The sequence below is a fragment of the Pleurodeles waltl genome, chromosome 6 (genome assembly GCF_031143425.1).
Source record: "Pleurodeles waltl isolate 20211129_DDA chromosome 6, aPleWal1.hap1.20221129, whole genome shotgun sequence".
Classification (NCBI taxonomy): Eukaryota; Metazoa; Chordata; class Amphibia; order Caudata; family Salamandridae; genus Pleurodeles; species Pleurodeles waltl.
Genome location: NC_090445.1, coordinates 1,612,914,305 through 1,612,930,969, shown reverse-complemented (window position 1 = coordinate 1,612,930,969; position 16,665 = coordinate 1,612,914,305). Strand labels below are relative to the sequence as shown.

General features: G+C 46.1%; 1 protein-coding gene across 1 annotated transcript in view; it reads left to right on the top strand.

Annotated features, from left to right (window-relative positions):
* WHRN (whirlin) overlaps positions 1-16,665 on the top strand; it is a 618,751-nt gene that overhangs the window by 592,086 nt on the left and 10,000 nt on the right. Inside the window, exons 11-12 of the mRNA XM_069241507.1 lie at positions 2,894-3,090; positions 13,008-13,130. Of these exons, the coding sequence (XP_069097608.1) occupies positions 2,894-3,090; positions 13,008-13,130 (320 nt within the window). The remainder of the gene's footprint in view (positions 1-2,893; positions 3,091-13,007; positions 13,131-16,665) is intronic.

Sequence of the window (16,665 nt, the reverse complement as noted above, 5' to 3'; positions counted from 1 at the left end):
AAACAGCAGGTACACTTGTGTACAGCATGACTAAAACACACCACCAAAGCTAATAGCTCTTGCATAGACAAGACATTTTAGCTTTGCCAATGCTTGTTTATTTTCTGGTTGCCACCCCCATACCCCCCCACACTTCCAGAAAACACCAGAGCAGTCTTTCTGCCCCCTCCTCCATAAGGCAGAAAGCAGGTGTTTACCTCTAGTCTTCCCCTGAGGGAAGAAGTCGTCTAGATTCCTAAGACATGCTTAGTAAATATTAAAAAAAGGGATGTGGTGGCCCACCCAGGCATTGTACTGACTTCTACCCCATCAAAATCCCAAAACCACTTAAACAGTCTTTCTGACCACCCACCCCTAACCTCCCTGGGGCAAATAGAAGGTATTTTCCTCCAATGTGCCCTTATGGGACTAAAATCCCACTAGCACAAGAAATATGTATGTACCAAAGAAAAAGTGGTGGTGGAGCCTCCTCCCCTCTCAATGCCATTGGGCTAGTGCTCGCCTGTCATCCCAGACACAGCAGCTATTTTGCCCCCATCCTCTATTCCAGAGAGCAGATGGGGAGTCTTTAGCCCAAAATCCGCCCCCCTGGGTGGATTTGGGGTATTTTTCCAACACATCTGTCCCCAGGGGGAAAGAAAGGCCAATAGTCATCAGGGGAACACAGATTGCCTGTTCCCATGAGTGCCTTCTCTAGTTTACTCCTATGAATGAACTCTAATATTCTTTTGAAGAAGTTTCTCAGGCATGCCTGTTTTCCAATAGCTGTGGCTCTGCACTTATTTTGCCTCTAGTTTTTACTAGTTTTATACTAGCTATTGGCCTGTATTTCCTTTGGTTTTTGCTCTCTATATCTCTGGTCTTCTCTTGTCCAGTGCTGATCAGTGCTCCTTTCTATATGGCTTCTTAACTGCAGCACACGTTGTTTGTTTTTGTTTGTGTCGCTTGTCTCCTTAGATTGGGAGCTGGCTCCTATCTGCTCTTTTATTTATGGCTGTGACCAAAGGCTTCTTATTTTGGTGTTGCCGGTATTTTGTTCTGATTGTGGCGTAAGGTTTGTCTTGATTAGAGCTGGTGTGGCATCTCTTTTCTCCTCTTTTTTTATTAGTTATTTATTGTATTTATTGATTGGTGGTGAAACAGAGTAATACTAAAAGCTTGTAAAGGTACAATTTTGGCACTGGCCCTGACCATCTCAGTTTGCTGTTGTCCATGGCTCTGGCTCCTCTTGTTTGTTGTGGCACTGGGAGTTTCATGTACAAAGCTTGCTTTGTCTGTTGCCTTCACTTGGTTCATGTTGACCATTGTTCTGTGCTTCTCACTGTTGTTGCTTGCTGTGAAAGATGGGTGGTCATTAAGAGTTTTCCAGACGGAAAAGACTGCCAATCTCCAGTGGATTAGGGTCACCAGTCCCTCCTGTGGAGGTAAATTGCCGGTACTGGCAGTTTGACTGTGGCGCAACCGCCACGGTTGTAATGTGGTGATCAGACTGCCGCCAAAGCGGTCAGACCACTGCTTTGGCAGCAGTCAGACCACAACCACCAGGGTCATAACGACCCCCGTAGTTTATCTTTTTTTGGATTCAAGATTTGCTGTATGTTGTTCTGACTTCTCACATTAAATAATGGTCTTCGGTGTGGCCTCTCTGAGTTTGATGCTGATCTGTTGTTCTCTCAGCTTGTCTTGCGCTGGTTGTGACTTTGGGATTTTCCTATTTGCTGCAGGTTGTGACTTTGTGTGCATGGTTTTATTTGTGTCCTCTCCCTTCTCTTGTTTGGTGTTGGCTGTGGATAATTTTGCTTGGTGTTGATGCCTTGCCTTTTGCCTTCTGTCTGTGGTTAAGGTCTCTCTTGTTTGGTGTTGTATCTGGCCTGAGTTTCTCATGTTTGATTCTGAGTATGTGCCTGTGCATCTCCTGTTTCATGCGAGCAGCAGGGTCTATGTCAGAATATCAACAACAAAAGTATTGATGTTCTAACCGACTGTGACCTAAATAACAAAATATTTTGAATTATGTGTTGATATAGTGAACTCTTGTGCAGTGGCAGCTTTTTCTCCTCTTGTAGCTGGTGTTTGCTTTTACTCTTCGTTCTCTATTTTGATGCTCTTCGTTGCTTAGTCATCTTTGTTCTTTATCTCCTTGGGCTTTTCTTGGTTAGTGCCTGCTGCTAATGCTAGTTTTTGCTCAAGTATGCTCTTTTTTGGTACAGCCCATTGCACAGTGCAGTGCTCTTTGTTGCAAGATGTGACTCTTGAATTCTCTTCTTTGATGCTGCCGTGACTTTGGGGTTTGCTTATTCAGTGCTTGTTGTAGCTCTAATATGATCTTATCTGGTACCGTCTGTGTTTATGGAATGGCATATTTTGGGTGACTATAGAGCTACCTTCTATTTGTGTAGCTCGCTGAAGCTATGGCCTTTTCTTATAGGATGCTGCCTGTGGTTTGCCCCTTATCTTAGATGAAATAGAATACTACTCTCTTGGTTAGTGTTGGCCTTCTGTTGTTTCGTGCCTCTCTTGTCTTTTCTTGTTTTCTACTAGCTGTGGCTCTAGGCTGCTGTTGCTTGCTTCTACCTGTGGTTCGTGTCTTCTATTGTTAGGTGCTGGTTATAGGTCTGACATTTTCTTGTTTGGTGCTTGCTGTGGGTCTTGTTTTCTCTTGTTTCAGTCCTCCCATTTGATTTCACCTTTTATTTCATTTGTGGCTCCTATCATCTATAGTTTGCTGCTTCCTGTGACTGTTTCCTTCTCCAGGTCAAGTCTAGTTTGTGGTCAGGCCTGCTCTTGTTTGCTACTGCACATAGGAGTCTCTTATTCGGTGCTGTAAGTGGTGTTCATTGTCTCTTATTTGATTCTGTGGTGATTTTGATCTATTTCTTATCTGTAACTTCAGCTGTACTCCCGATGTCCCCACCTACCTCCACGCTTTCTCAGCTGTCAGACAGTGGACAGACCCTCAGCGAGGACAGCGGCGTTGACATTGGGGATGGTGTGAATGGGAGCAAGGACAACAGCCCAATCCCCCTGAAAACCAGGAACATCAAGGATGTGCGGAGGAATGAAGGGCAGGCAGAGGCCACACCAAAACCAGTAAGTACCTAAGGAGGAGAGATGAATGAGTGGTCTGGATGAAAGGGACATGTTTTGGGCTAGGATTAAACTGTACAGATGGGTGTAAAACGAGGATAAGCTTGGTGCAGCAAGTTGAAAATGGGGAAGACAGAGAAAAAATGGCCGCTAAGAGGGGGTGATAAATGAAGCAAGACAGCAAAACAATTGATGAGGAGGTAGAGACATGAAGTGAGAAGAGCAATAAGTTATGATGATAGATACACACAGAGCTAGGCCAGAAATATCAAGCGGTGAAAGTGGACACTAATGAGAAAAGAGAGAGATTGGGAAGAAGGGCAAAGAGAAACTGGGTGCTAAGTGAAGTGAGTAGGAGACAGTGAATGAGGAGAGTGATGGAGGGGATGAGAGAAGGGGGATATGATGAGAAGGGGCAGCATACAGAGATACGCTGTTTGGAAATGATTTATAAATAGCAAAGACAATGTGATGTGTGAAAATTATTACTAAAGAAAGAAGGGAAGGTATGTGTGTATGAAAGGAGCTTGATGAAAAAGAAGAGGAAATACCGATGAGAGGAGGAAAGGGAAAGGGGCAAAATAATTTAGGACAGAATCAAACCAAGAAGCAAATGGAGATACTGTTGAAGAAAAGCAAAAATGGATGAAGAGGGAATGGAGTATACTGTATTTGAACAGAGAGAGAGATGGGTGAAGAAGGGGAAAAAAACATAAAGGACTAGAGATCCGATTTAAAAAGTATTTGGCCACCTAACTAAATCATCAATTATGAAGTAAAACTCCCTTTAGTGTTTGGGTAGAACCATGAGAGGAAGAGATAGTCCTTAAGTCCGCAAGCAGTTTCTAATACTTACTTGTGTCAAGCAGGTGATTCTGCAGTATCGCAACTTCTTTGGGTCCTCATGAGTATTTCCAGCTGTCATCCTCCCCTTTAGGATCTCATCTGAGATTTGTTTTTACTGCATCACTGGAGAATATCTGGACACTGGAGGCAGGATCTTACTACATATGAGATTTGAAGTGTGCATTTTTTGTTTTGTCTGTGCTGCCTGAATGCTTACACATAGGTCATTGTTTAATGACACCCATTCTATGTTATCTTTCTGGAATTTCTTGCATTGTATGTAGGAGCGGGAAAACTGTTAGAAAGCCCAATACAGGAAGTGATTGTACTACCAAATTATGCACTAGTGTAAGAAGCCTGGGTTGAGTCAAACCTATTAGGGAACTGGGGAGCTATTTAACCCTAAATGTTTATGGGTGTTCATCTTCTTCTTACCCATCCCTCAGATATGTTATTGAGCAGAAATGTCCACCCATGGCTACTAAATGAAAATATTTCTGCTGAAGTAGTCCATGACTCAATGATTTCTATGCTTCCTACCTCTTCTATGATGATCATGTCCAACTGGTGGCACTGATGTTTCTCTCGCTAACTCCAAATTGTTATTGTATTCCCCATGCATTTTATGAAACACCTCAGAGTCAAAAATACATATTGTTTAACTTCCCCTCATCAGATCATACTCCTCACCTGCTTTGACAGGCCAGTGTGAGAATATGTGTGCTTTCCTTGAGTTTCTCCATATGAAATGATGAGATAGTTATGAAGGAAGGCAGGCTGCTTTCTGACTCATATAATGAGAAGTCTTGAATATTGCTGGCCTCTCCACCAAGAATATGGCATCTGGCATCCTTTTAGAGAGGCACACATTGCTAATTTTCTCTGAATTCAGCATATTTTTTGGTGTTAATATATTTCAGGATGGAGGCTGACGTAGGTACTCATCAAGCTGAAACTTGCACAGATGTTGCCTTTTGATCTTTTTATCCAAAAGAAAGCAATTGCTCAGCCCGTCATAGAGAGGGCTGTGCCCACTGCATTACATGCCTGAGGGACCATAACACCTAGTTAGGGTGCTGTCATCCTATTACAAATAGGTCAGACTCAAGCAGGAGGTAATGTCCCAGGTAATGTCTCAGCCTTTGTGTCAAGAAATTGACATTACCATCCTCTTTGAGATATAAGTGCCCCACTTGGAGATAATATTTATGATTTTCCTTTAGAGATAGAAATTAGTGCAGAAAAATAGGTGCATGAAAATACCTTACAATTCTACAGTCTTAAACTTTCCTTAAAGCCACCCCAAGAATCAACAATGTTTTAGGGTCTAAAAACATCTGCAGCTATGCCATTCTAGGGCAGAGATCTTGCTTACAGGTAATTTATTGTATTTATTGTTATTGACTTTATGCAACACATCACTAACCAAATTGTCTCCATTTGCTGACTGAAAGTTGAATAAACAACATCAAAAAATATATCCCATACTGTCATAACAAACAGTATGAGAACTGTGACTTATCCAAGTGGTCAAAAGAAAATAATTTATTATGCTGCAAGGAGTGATGGTATGGCTGTTTCTACTAACACAAAAATGCAATTGATGCATCCATCCTCCACGGTCTTCTCTAGGTTATCAAGAAAGAAATGTATGGATGCTCAGTTTAAAGCTTACTCTACAGTTGATAAGCAACTCCTTACTGAAATCTGTTTTTGTGCACACCATTGGCTTACGCTTAGCATGCTTTAATATTTCTGTGGTTGATTTTTTTTGTTTATCCATATTTATGACAGAAGATAAAATTATTAGGTTTAAGTTATCCTTGTGGATGTTACCCAAATGCCTGTCCTTCTTGGTATCCAATCTGTGCTGGGAAGCCACATGTTTTTCCACGTGGAGTTCACATAACAAATCTAAGTCACTCGGAGGACAAATAAAATTCTTCACATACTAAGGATTTGGAGAAACAAGGAAAAACTTGTCCTCCGTCTGTTATAGGGCATTCTGTTATTTGAGCGCTATTTGACTTCGAAAGTATATCTTTGGCAAGAAGAGAAGCAGAAACAATGATTATGCCAAGGCAATAGTCTTTTCCATACATCAGCACATCCTCTCTAAAGTCTTAGAAAACACACTGAGCATCTTTTGCCCTTTCCCTATATTAGGCTATTAACTTTACAAGAGTGCCCCTGCACCAGTGGGCTCAATCATCAGAACAAAGGGATCCCTCCTCTAGCAGGCTCCTCAGCAAACTGTTGGGTATCTTGGTGTAAGTTTCACATAGACCATCTTTCAAGGAAAGGCACCCACCTTCTTTGAATGTGGAGGCCGTTCACACCATCTGCCAAGAATAGAAACTAAGCAACAGCTCATCTCTCAGCTCAATCTAGGGTAGTGATGACTGTTTTGAGAGTTTTCCTTCAGATACCACTGAACAAATACTTGTTGATAAGGACCGGCACTATTACATTATGTATACCAGGAATGGTAGCGTGTCACACCAGATCTACTAAACTCGGTCCTAAGTGTAACTACCCTTAAAATGGCTCTTGCAAGGAACAATGACTAGGAATATCATTAACAGGAAGCCAGTCAAGAAGAAGTAAATGACTACAGTTCATTGTCATATTCACCTATAGCTGATCCGAAACATCAAGACATTGCCATCATATTTTCAGACTGATGCTCAGTGGGAAAAAAGGCCCTTTGGGCTTTTTGAGGACGTATTTCTTCTTTTGCTCCTCTACCCCAAAGCATATATTTATTTATAAATCAGAGAGGAGGTGGTCGTCAGTGCACTGACTTAGGCCGGTCATGACTGATAATCCGGACGTTTTGATCTTTGATGGACACATGGAAGGTCTTCACAAGTAGGAAGGTCAGTTGCTCAGTGCAAGAAAGCCTCACTATACTGACAAAGGGATTTCTTGCATATTCTAGAGGAATCTGCGAGTTCCTGTAAGTGAACTAATTTTAATAGATGTTTGCGTGTGGTGCCTCACGGTGACCAAGATTTTATTTCTGTTGATATAAAAGCAGCTTTCCATTCTTATCTTCCCCTGAAAAAAGACAGCTTGTAGTTTTCCTCCATTGGTCCCAATTCTTCTGTATTATATAATTTAGCAGCTGTTCTCCGTTTGCAATCCTGGTGCAAAGAATATTTGTAGATTTAAGTGCCCCAATCATCATGTATTTTACTTCATCAACAGACTTGTGCATCGGATCTTAATTTGCTGTTGACACACCAGTTAACTCCACCCTCAGAGCCAAGGCATGTGGGTGATATGAGATACAATTTATGAAAAGTTTTGTTTATATTTGGTATTAGATCACCAAGAAGAGCCAATAAGAATCAGATAATTTCACTGCTCACTATACCACAAAACATATAGCGACTCAGTGAGCCTCAAAACATGCACAGGTTTACTTCACTTCTTTTTACGTCTTTATGTCACAGATTGAGTATTAAACTGACAAGGGCAACAAAGATCTTCCCAAGGAACAGGTATGATCATGAACGTGCTGATACGACAATGTGGAGTACAGAAAGCACGCAGTACACATTTTCTCAATACCTTCTTTAATAATTTATCTCATTGAATATTAACCTATGCTGAACAGCATCCAGTGATTGTGCTAGATGGCAGAGGAGTTTGCAAGATTTTCAATATAAATCATACAAAACAAAAATGCTCATTGTAATATAATTCAAAAGGCTTTAAAAAGGATGATTCCTTAATGTATGTAGAGGCCCGACACCAGGTTACTTAGGATATTTTAAATATTAAACTGTAAAATGGTACTCCTAACTATTGTTTCAAGTGAATAACCTTTATATTCTGGTGAGCAGCGTGGAGGTGACTGGCAAATGAAGGAACAACACTAATCAATGAGCAGAGGAGTGTGAAATAAGATCCTGGCTGGTGGCAGAGGAAAACTGGGGAGGCGGGAAGATGCAGTGGTTGTTAGGTGACAGGTAGCTTAAACGGAGGCAAAAGAGATGTTGAGTCTGGAGGTGGTGAAGGAGTAAAGGTAGATTCAATTGAAAAAAACAAAGCTGTGCAAGGATGGTGCTGCATCTTGGCAGGAGAATAGGCAGTAGATGACTGAAAAGGAAAGAAATGGAACAGTTCAAGAGGTATTTGTCAACAATTGAGAGGGTGGTGCTAAAAAGGTTAATAGTTGTTTTGTGTAAAAAGAGAATGAGTGCGATACTAGTAAGAATGGGCGATTGGTGACAAAAAAAGGTCTCTTTAGTTCAGCAGTTTGTAGGATGGGTGACAGAAGCAGTACCGGAAAGACTCTATGGGGGCAGTTGGGATTACACACTAAAGTGTCTCAATCCACTGTCAGAAGCATTGGAAGATAGCTCTCTGAACTAAAATCTATCAATGACAATGTCTGCTGTAGGAATGTTCACTCCTTAATGTAGGTATTATCCCTCAAAGTTATGTTGGATTGTCAGTGACCACATATCTCGTGTCCATCACCCCCGCGCCGCACGGCCACCAGCTGCTGTGTGTGCCCCCTCGCCTTGCCCCTGCCTCGCTGCCTGCCTCGCTGGCGTCGGTTTTGCTTGTTTTGTCTAGCATTTGTGCTTGTTTGAACTGCATTTTCCTCCCGTGTTAGCAGCTTTTGCCTGACTTTTGTGCCTGTATTTTTTTCTAATCAGTTTCTTCATTTTCCTCCCGTGTTACCAGCGTTTGTCTGACTTTTGTGCCTGTATTTTTTCTAGTCAGTTTCAGCCCTTTGCGTTCTCCTGCCTGTCTGCCCACCTCCCTCCCCGCTCCCCGCTTCCCGCCACCACCGCTGACCACGCCCCTTTTTCCTTTCTGTTCCCTCCCCGCTCCCGCCTCCCAGCTGCCCCGCCCACCCGCGCACTTGGCCTTATATGGCGACCGTGCAACGCAGGTGAGTGTGACCCACTTGTGGGACACCCCCGCGCCGCACGGCCACCAGCTGCTGTGTGTGCCCCCTCGCCTTGCCCCTGCCTCGCTGCCTGCCTCGCTGCCGGCTGACGCCGCTGGCGTCGGTTTTGCTTGTTTTGTCTAGCATTTGTGCTTGTTTGAACTGCATTTTCCTCCCGTGTTAGCAGCTTTTGCCTGACTTTTGTGCCTGTATTTTTTTCTAATCAGTTTCTTCATTTTCCTCCCGTGTTACCAGCGTTTGTCTGACTTTTGTGCCTGTATTTTTTCTAGTCAGTTTCAGCCCTTTGCGTTCTCCTGCCTGTCTGCCCACCTCCCTCCCCGCTCCCCGCTTCCCGCCACCACCGCTGACCACGCCCCTTTTTCCTTTCTGTTCCCTCCCCGCTCCCGCCTCCCAGCTGCCCCGCCCACCCGCGCACTTCGCCTTATATGGCGACCGTGCGAACGCGCAGCGGTCACGCGCAGCGGGCGCGCCGATGGTGCGCCGAAGGCGCGCCAAAGGTAAGCCCGTCTGCGCCCGTCCGCGACCGGATCGCGTCCAGCGCCAGGACCCCTGGCCAAAGAAGATCCAGACCGACCCGCCTGACGTACTCCGCCGCCACCCTCATCGCTCTCAACACCGGCCGACTCCCAGACTGCCACCAAGCCACACCACGACGCACCCACGGACCCTTCAGCTGCCACGCCTGCAAGTTCTCCCGCACCCAGACCAGACGCACACCAGCACCCGCCAAGTCGAACACCAGCAGCACCCACCTCAAGTGCATCCTGCTCAACACCCGCTCCGTCCACAGACACGCCATCGAACTCTGGAACCTCCTAGACGCCACCGCCCCGGACGTTGCCTTCCTCACGGAGACCTGGATGAACGCCTCTTCAGCTCCCGACATCGCCATCGCTATCCCAGAGGGCTACAAGATCGTCCGGAGGGACCGAAACGCCAACCAGATGGGAGGAGGCATCGCCATCATCCACAGAAACACCATCCGGATCACGACCAGCACCGACATCACCCTGACCAGCGCCGAACACCTGCACTTCCAGATCCACACCAACCCGAACACCACCCTCAGAGGCACCCTGATCTACCGACCCCCTGGTCCACGCACGCAATTCAGCGAGGACATCGCCGACTTCGTCAGCCCGCATGCCCTCCCCTCCGCTGACTACATCCTCCTGGGAGACCTCAACTACCATCTGGAGAACAACAACGACCACAACACCAGCACCCTGCTCGACAACCTCGCCAACCTGGGACTCAAGCAACTGGTGTCCACCCCCACCCACCTCGCCGGACACACACTCGACGCCGTCTTCTCATCCAGCACAGACATCCTCTTCAGCCACGCCACAGAGCTTCAATGGACGGACCACAGCTGCGTCCACTTCACCTTCAAGAGAACGACGACCCACCAACACCAGCAACAAGCCGCCCACAGAAGCTGGAACAAGATCACAGCAGACCAGCTCGCCACCTCCCTGAGCCAGCACCCTCCTGCCAGCTCAGCGAACCCCAGCCAGGCCGCCGACAACCTCACGAAGTGGATCAGCAACTGCGCGGACGAGCTCGCCCCGCTGAGGACCCCGCCTAGCAGACCCGGCAGCAAGAAGGCCCCATGGTTCACCGACGAACTCAAGTGCTCCAAGAAGAACCTCCGAGCCCTCGAGAAAGTCTGGAAAAGGGAACCAACACCGGACAACAGGACCTCCTACAAACTTGCCACCCGGAAACACCACCAGCTGATCCGCGCCGCCAAGAAAACAGCATTCAAGGACCGGTTGGACAACAACGCACACAACAGCAAGGAACTCTTCAACATCGTGAATGAGCTCTCCAACCCCAGCGCAGGAAACAACGAAATCACCCCATCACAAGACCTCTGCAACTCCCTCGCTTCATACTTCCACAACAAGATCGCGGACATACACAACAGCTTCAACAACCAACCAACGCACACCATGACCGAACAACCACCCCCCACCACCACCCTCCACGCCTGGACCCCGATCAGCACCGAAGACACCATCCGCACGATGAACTCCATCCACTCCGGATCACCGACCGACCCCTGCCCTCACCACGTCTTCAACAAGGCCGACGCTGTCATCGCACCCCACCTGCGAGACATCATCAACACATCCTTCGACACCACCATCTTCCCCGAGAGCTGGAAACACGCCGAACTCAGCGCTCTACTCAAGAAACCAACAGCGGACCCCACCGACCTCAAGAATCACCGCCCCATCTCGCTTCTCCCGTTTCCAGCCAAAGTCATCGAGAAGACCGTCAACAAGCAGATGGCCGCCTTCCTCGAGACGAACGGATCCCTCGACCCCTCACAGTCCGGCTTCCGAGCCAACCACAGCACCGAGACCGCCCTCATCGCCGCCACCGATGACATCCGAGCCCTGATGGACAATGGAGAAACAGCGGCCCTCATCCTCCTAGACCTCTCCGCGGCATTCGACACGGTCTGCCACCGCACCCTAGTACGGCGCCTCAGCAACATCGGAATCAAGGACAAGGCGCTGGAATGGATCATCTCCTTCCTCGACGGAAGAACACAGAGAGTCCGCCTACCACCGTACAAGTCAGAGGCCTCCGAAGTCATCTGCGGCGTCCCACAAGGATCATCTCTGAGCCCCACCCTCTTCAACGTCTACATGAGCCCCCTCGCGGCCATCGTACGCAAACACAACCTCAGCATAATCTCCTACGCCGACGACACCCAGCTGATCCTCTCCCTGACCAACGACCCCGCCGCCGCCAGAGCCAACCTGCACGAAGGGATGAAAGAGGTAGCCGAGTGGATGACGACCAGCCGCCTGAAACTGAACTCGGACAAGACGGAGGTTCTCATCCTGGGCTCTTCACCCTCCGCCTGGGACGACTCCTGGTGGCCTCCCGCCCTGGGCACCGCACCCAAACCGACAGACCATGCACGCAACCTGGGCTTCATCCTGGACTCCTCCCTCTCCATGACCAGGCAGGTCAACAACGTCTCCTCGGCGTGCTTCAACATCCTACGCACACTTCGGAAGATCTTCTGGTGGATCCCCACCGAGACCAGGAGGACCGTCACCCAGGCCCTCGTCACCAGCCGACTGGACTACGGTAACGCCCTCTACGCCGGTACCACCGCCAAGCTCCAGAAGAGACTCCAGCGGATCCAGAACGCCTCAGCCAGACTCATCCTCGACATCCCACGATCCAGCCACATCTCCGGACATCTGAGAGACCTGCACTGGCTCCCCGTCAACAAGAGAATCACCTTCCGCCTCCTCACCCACGCACACAAAGCCCTACACGACCAAGGCCCGAGCTACCTCAACAGCCGAGTCAACTTCTACGCTCCCACGCGCCACCTCCGATCAGCCAACCACGCCCTCGCCGCCGTCCCCCGCATCCGAAGAGCGACTACAGGAGGAAGGTCCTTCTCCTACCTGGCCGCCAAGAACTGGAACTCCCTCCCGACCGACCTGCGCCTGACCCAAGACCACCTCTCCTTCAGGAAGAAGCTGAAGACCTGGCTATTCGAGCAGTAGCGGCACCCCCCCCCCCCCCCCAGCGCCTTGAGACCCTACGGGTATGTAGCGCGCTTTATAAGTGTCATTGATTGATGTGGAAGGGGTTGCTTTGCATGCTACCTTACTGTGAAAGTCTGTCACGTTTTGTGGTAGATTAGCTGCCAAGCCAGCAGGGTGTAACCTTAAGTCTGCTCCGTTGTTTGACAGATTTACCATTTCTTCCATCCTCTGAATCTCACCCTAAGAGTTGTGGTTGGGTGATGACTGAAGAGGGAAGGGGTTTGGTGAATGAGTATAGCTAAGGGACCTATTTGCAGATTGTGACTTTATTCTTCATGTTGCTGCTCTCATTGCTTTTGGTTAGTGCTGGAAGGCTTTTGTATTGTGTTCTGTCTCACAGCAGAAGAATGTTGAAGAGGAGAGTAAAACAAAACCTACTTAGTCTGGGATTCCTCAATAAACCCTGAAACTGAAACATGCTGAACGCTGCTGACCAATCAAAGCTAGTGGAGAGTGTTTGCAACCTCTTCTGTATCTGGGCAGAAGATGTATAGGGGGTGACCTCAAGGCAGGAACCTGTGGGTGGCAATGACATACTGACTGTTTTCCTTTTCTTTCAGCCTGGTCTGCTGGCGCCCACCACTGCGTTGGTTCGTGTGGTCAAAAGTGCACCAACATTAGGCATTGCCATAGAGGGAGGAGCAAACACCCGCCAACCACTACCACGGATAGTCACCATACAGGTAAAAGAGGCTATAGGTGTCCAGAGCCTAGCTAGTAAATATGTAAGTGATACACGGCTGGGAATAGGTAGTTACTGGACAGACGAACCTGCCCTGGAACCTGGTCTGATGACCCAAGCAAAAATTATGATAATAATAATAAGAAGAAGAAGAAGAAGAAGAAGAAGAATAAACTTGGTTAATAATAATAATCATCATCATAATAATACAAATAATATTTTGTTGATTCCATTATTATTATTTGTATTATTATGATTATGATTATTATTACTGTTATTATTATGATTATTTTCATCCAGTCTATGATTATCTAGCTTACACATTCGGACTATAAACTAACTACAAAATATTACTATTTGATACTGGATGTAAGAAACTCTTTATTAATCAGTTACTATACTGAGTACTGTAAGCTCCCTTGTAGCATCACAATTACAAAAACTACTTAAAACAATCCCAAAAACGTTGTGTTCTTACCCACATGTGTACTACATGCATAAAAGGATTTGTGTATTTAACTGTAATAGTTCGGTTTTTGTATTCTTACATGTACAATACTTCTGAGTTAGTCAACATAGACTAAGGGCCTCATTTAGAGTTTGGCGGGCAGCCTCACTCTGGTTTTCCACCCGTTGGCCCTATTATGAGTTCCCGCTGGGCCAGCAGGAACCAGGCCACAACATTGGCTCCAGCTCGTAATCGAGCCGGCGGCAATGTTGCGGTGCATTGGGTGCGACAGTACCTGTTGCGCTTTTCACTGCCTGTAATTAGGGCAGTTGAAATCACGACAGGGCTGTCCATGGGGGCCCCTGCATTACCCCTTTGCAAACCCCTACCAACAGGGGACATGACTTGAGTGGTTGGTACAGATGGAGAGGAGGAAGAGTGATATATTTGTAGGCTGAAGTAGGATGAAATAGGGCTGACGAGATCAAGTGGGGGTAGGGCACTGCAGACCTTTGACTGACTGCAAGCAGCAGAGAGGAATCGAGGGTCTTGTTGGCACACTGAATGAGATCCTGCTGATTTAGAATGGGAACAAAATATTTGTTAAGTCAGCCCAAAAGTAACACACTGTTCTCCACTAGGCATATATAGGGCTCTTTGCTGCTTTCCTCTCTATGGCAGATTCTATTTTAAAGCTAAGAAAATTGAGCATAACGCCTTGCATCAGAAGATTCCTGAAATTTCTCATTTATAAATTTGAGTGTTACAACCCAAACCAATTCACTGCTCTTCTAACCAAGCCTTTTGTGTGGTTCCATATGCAAAATCTATGAACTGCGGTGACGCATCCTTTTCCATCAACCACAGCCCCTCACTTTTCATGTTTAGTCCAATCTGATGAATTTTAGAAAAATAACTGACGACTTAGCTTTTTACTCAATGACCACTTTTAGACATTTCACAAGTTCTATTGCTCTACCTGAATTTATTGATTCACTGGTACGAAGCAATGTCATGGAAGAGAAGTCTTAGGTTATGTAAATGTTATTTTATAACGCAGATGTAGCCCAGCATTTCCTGTGCTGGAAATGAAGGAAGCATTACTGTACATCTAGTGTTTATGATGTGGTCCATAAAGCCATGATTTTAATTCATTTCATGATTTGAACTTGCTTACGCCTGGCCGCAGGTGAAGCAGCCGGCATTCAATATAACTACCCCATTAAACAGCTTTCTATTCTATCCATGCAATTGCACTTGCTTTCCTATGCTCCCCATGGTCTTGTACAAGACTTTCTCCTAACCCTTCAAGGTGCACCCTCTGCTTTGCAGACATCACAGCCCGTGATAATCCTGTATATGTGGTTGATTTAGGGCCTGCTGGCTGAAATCCCTTACTAGATTTCACATCAACCCTGAAGAATCCCCAGCCCTTACATCTATGACTAGAGGATGACTTCATCTAGCTAGTTCAGACAAAATCTGAAGTCTCAGCTATATTCAGGGCATTTAGTTAGTGACCTCATCTTCTCAATTATCAGAATCCAGTCTTCCCTTCTGGCCTTGGACTTGCACCTTAAAGGCTTTCCCATCTTCGGATTCTTACCTGACCTGCATCCCTTCGAACCCATTCATCAAGTTCCACCTACTTCAAACTGTCGGGTTTTGATAACCACAAGATGAGCTCCTGCCGTACTCTACTGCTCCCAGACCCACAGCACTCCTTGATGCTCAATAAAAAACTTACAAATTCTATCCTAATCCTGTAGAAAATATCCCTTTTGTGCAGCTGTGTCACCAAGAGACGATTACAATGAAAGGCACAGAACACAGCCAAGATTCTATTCAGCCCACAATCCTGAATCCTGCCAAACTACACCGCCTGACCTATCGGTGCCCAAGCGATGCCAATCAATTGGCAATCTGCATCCAGAATACCATTTCTGCTCCCAAAATACCCTCCTTGTGTGACTCTATATGGTCCCCGTTGCAGTCACTCAACTTCGAACATCTGCTCATAGAAAACAGTAGGTCATCACTTAACGCTAAGGAAGTGCCACAACTCTGTTTTACTTTTGATCTTCGAAGCTGCCCAAAGTCTGGTTCTTGACTTTTAGACTAACGTTCCTCACATGACCGGCACTGCGAGTGCTTTGTTAGGCAGGTTGATGGTACTTTTTGTTTTAGGGTACTTACATCTCTATTGTAGGACAAGGTCAGAGCCAGGTATTTACACCACTGTCGTAAGTTCACTATCACTGTGACCATTCTCACTGCCATAGAATAAAGTTCAGCAGTGAGCATCTTTGGGCCTGATTCACGAAGGTAAACGTACACTTTTGTGTAAGTTTACGTTTGTTTTGGAATTTGCAAAACTGCATTTTAATAGTAAGTTTACGACTGCGAAGACTGTGCCGTCAGGTGGAGAACGCCACACATAAAAAGATAAACTTTATGTACCTTTTTATGTGCGGAGTCTCTGCACTGGTAAACTTATGATTAAAACGTAGTTTTTTTAATTCCATAACAATAGTAAACTTACACAGATGTGTAAGTTTACCTTTGTTAATCAGGAACTTTGTCACCTTGCGTCTCAGTCACCAAGCACAGATATCAAGTCCCAAATGGAGATGCCAACTCTACTGGGATATGTCTTCTATCTGTTTTTCTCAATATTCCATCACTTTTCCACTAAGGATTCCCTTGTAGGGTTTCACAATTACTGAATTCGAGCACGTTCTATGGAAAGTAACACACATGTGGCTACGCATTGGAGGCTTATAATTACGTTTCTGAGCTTTCTGTTTTTACCTACATATTTTTACATATAAATACATTCATAAACAAATGCGTTTCCCTGCCTGCATTTATTTTTAAAAACAAAAAACTCCAGAAAGTAGATATCCTTTTGAGGGACTTTCAAGTGTGTGTAGGGGAGGGGTCTTTAAAAACTGATAAACTTTAAGTTAATTGTTACAGGTGCGCCCTTGTGTTTTTAGTGACGTGCTAACATTTTCAGATGTGTGTATTGTTGAATTATATTTAGCTTGTTTATAGGACAAAGGGGGTCATTCTGACCCTGGCGGTC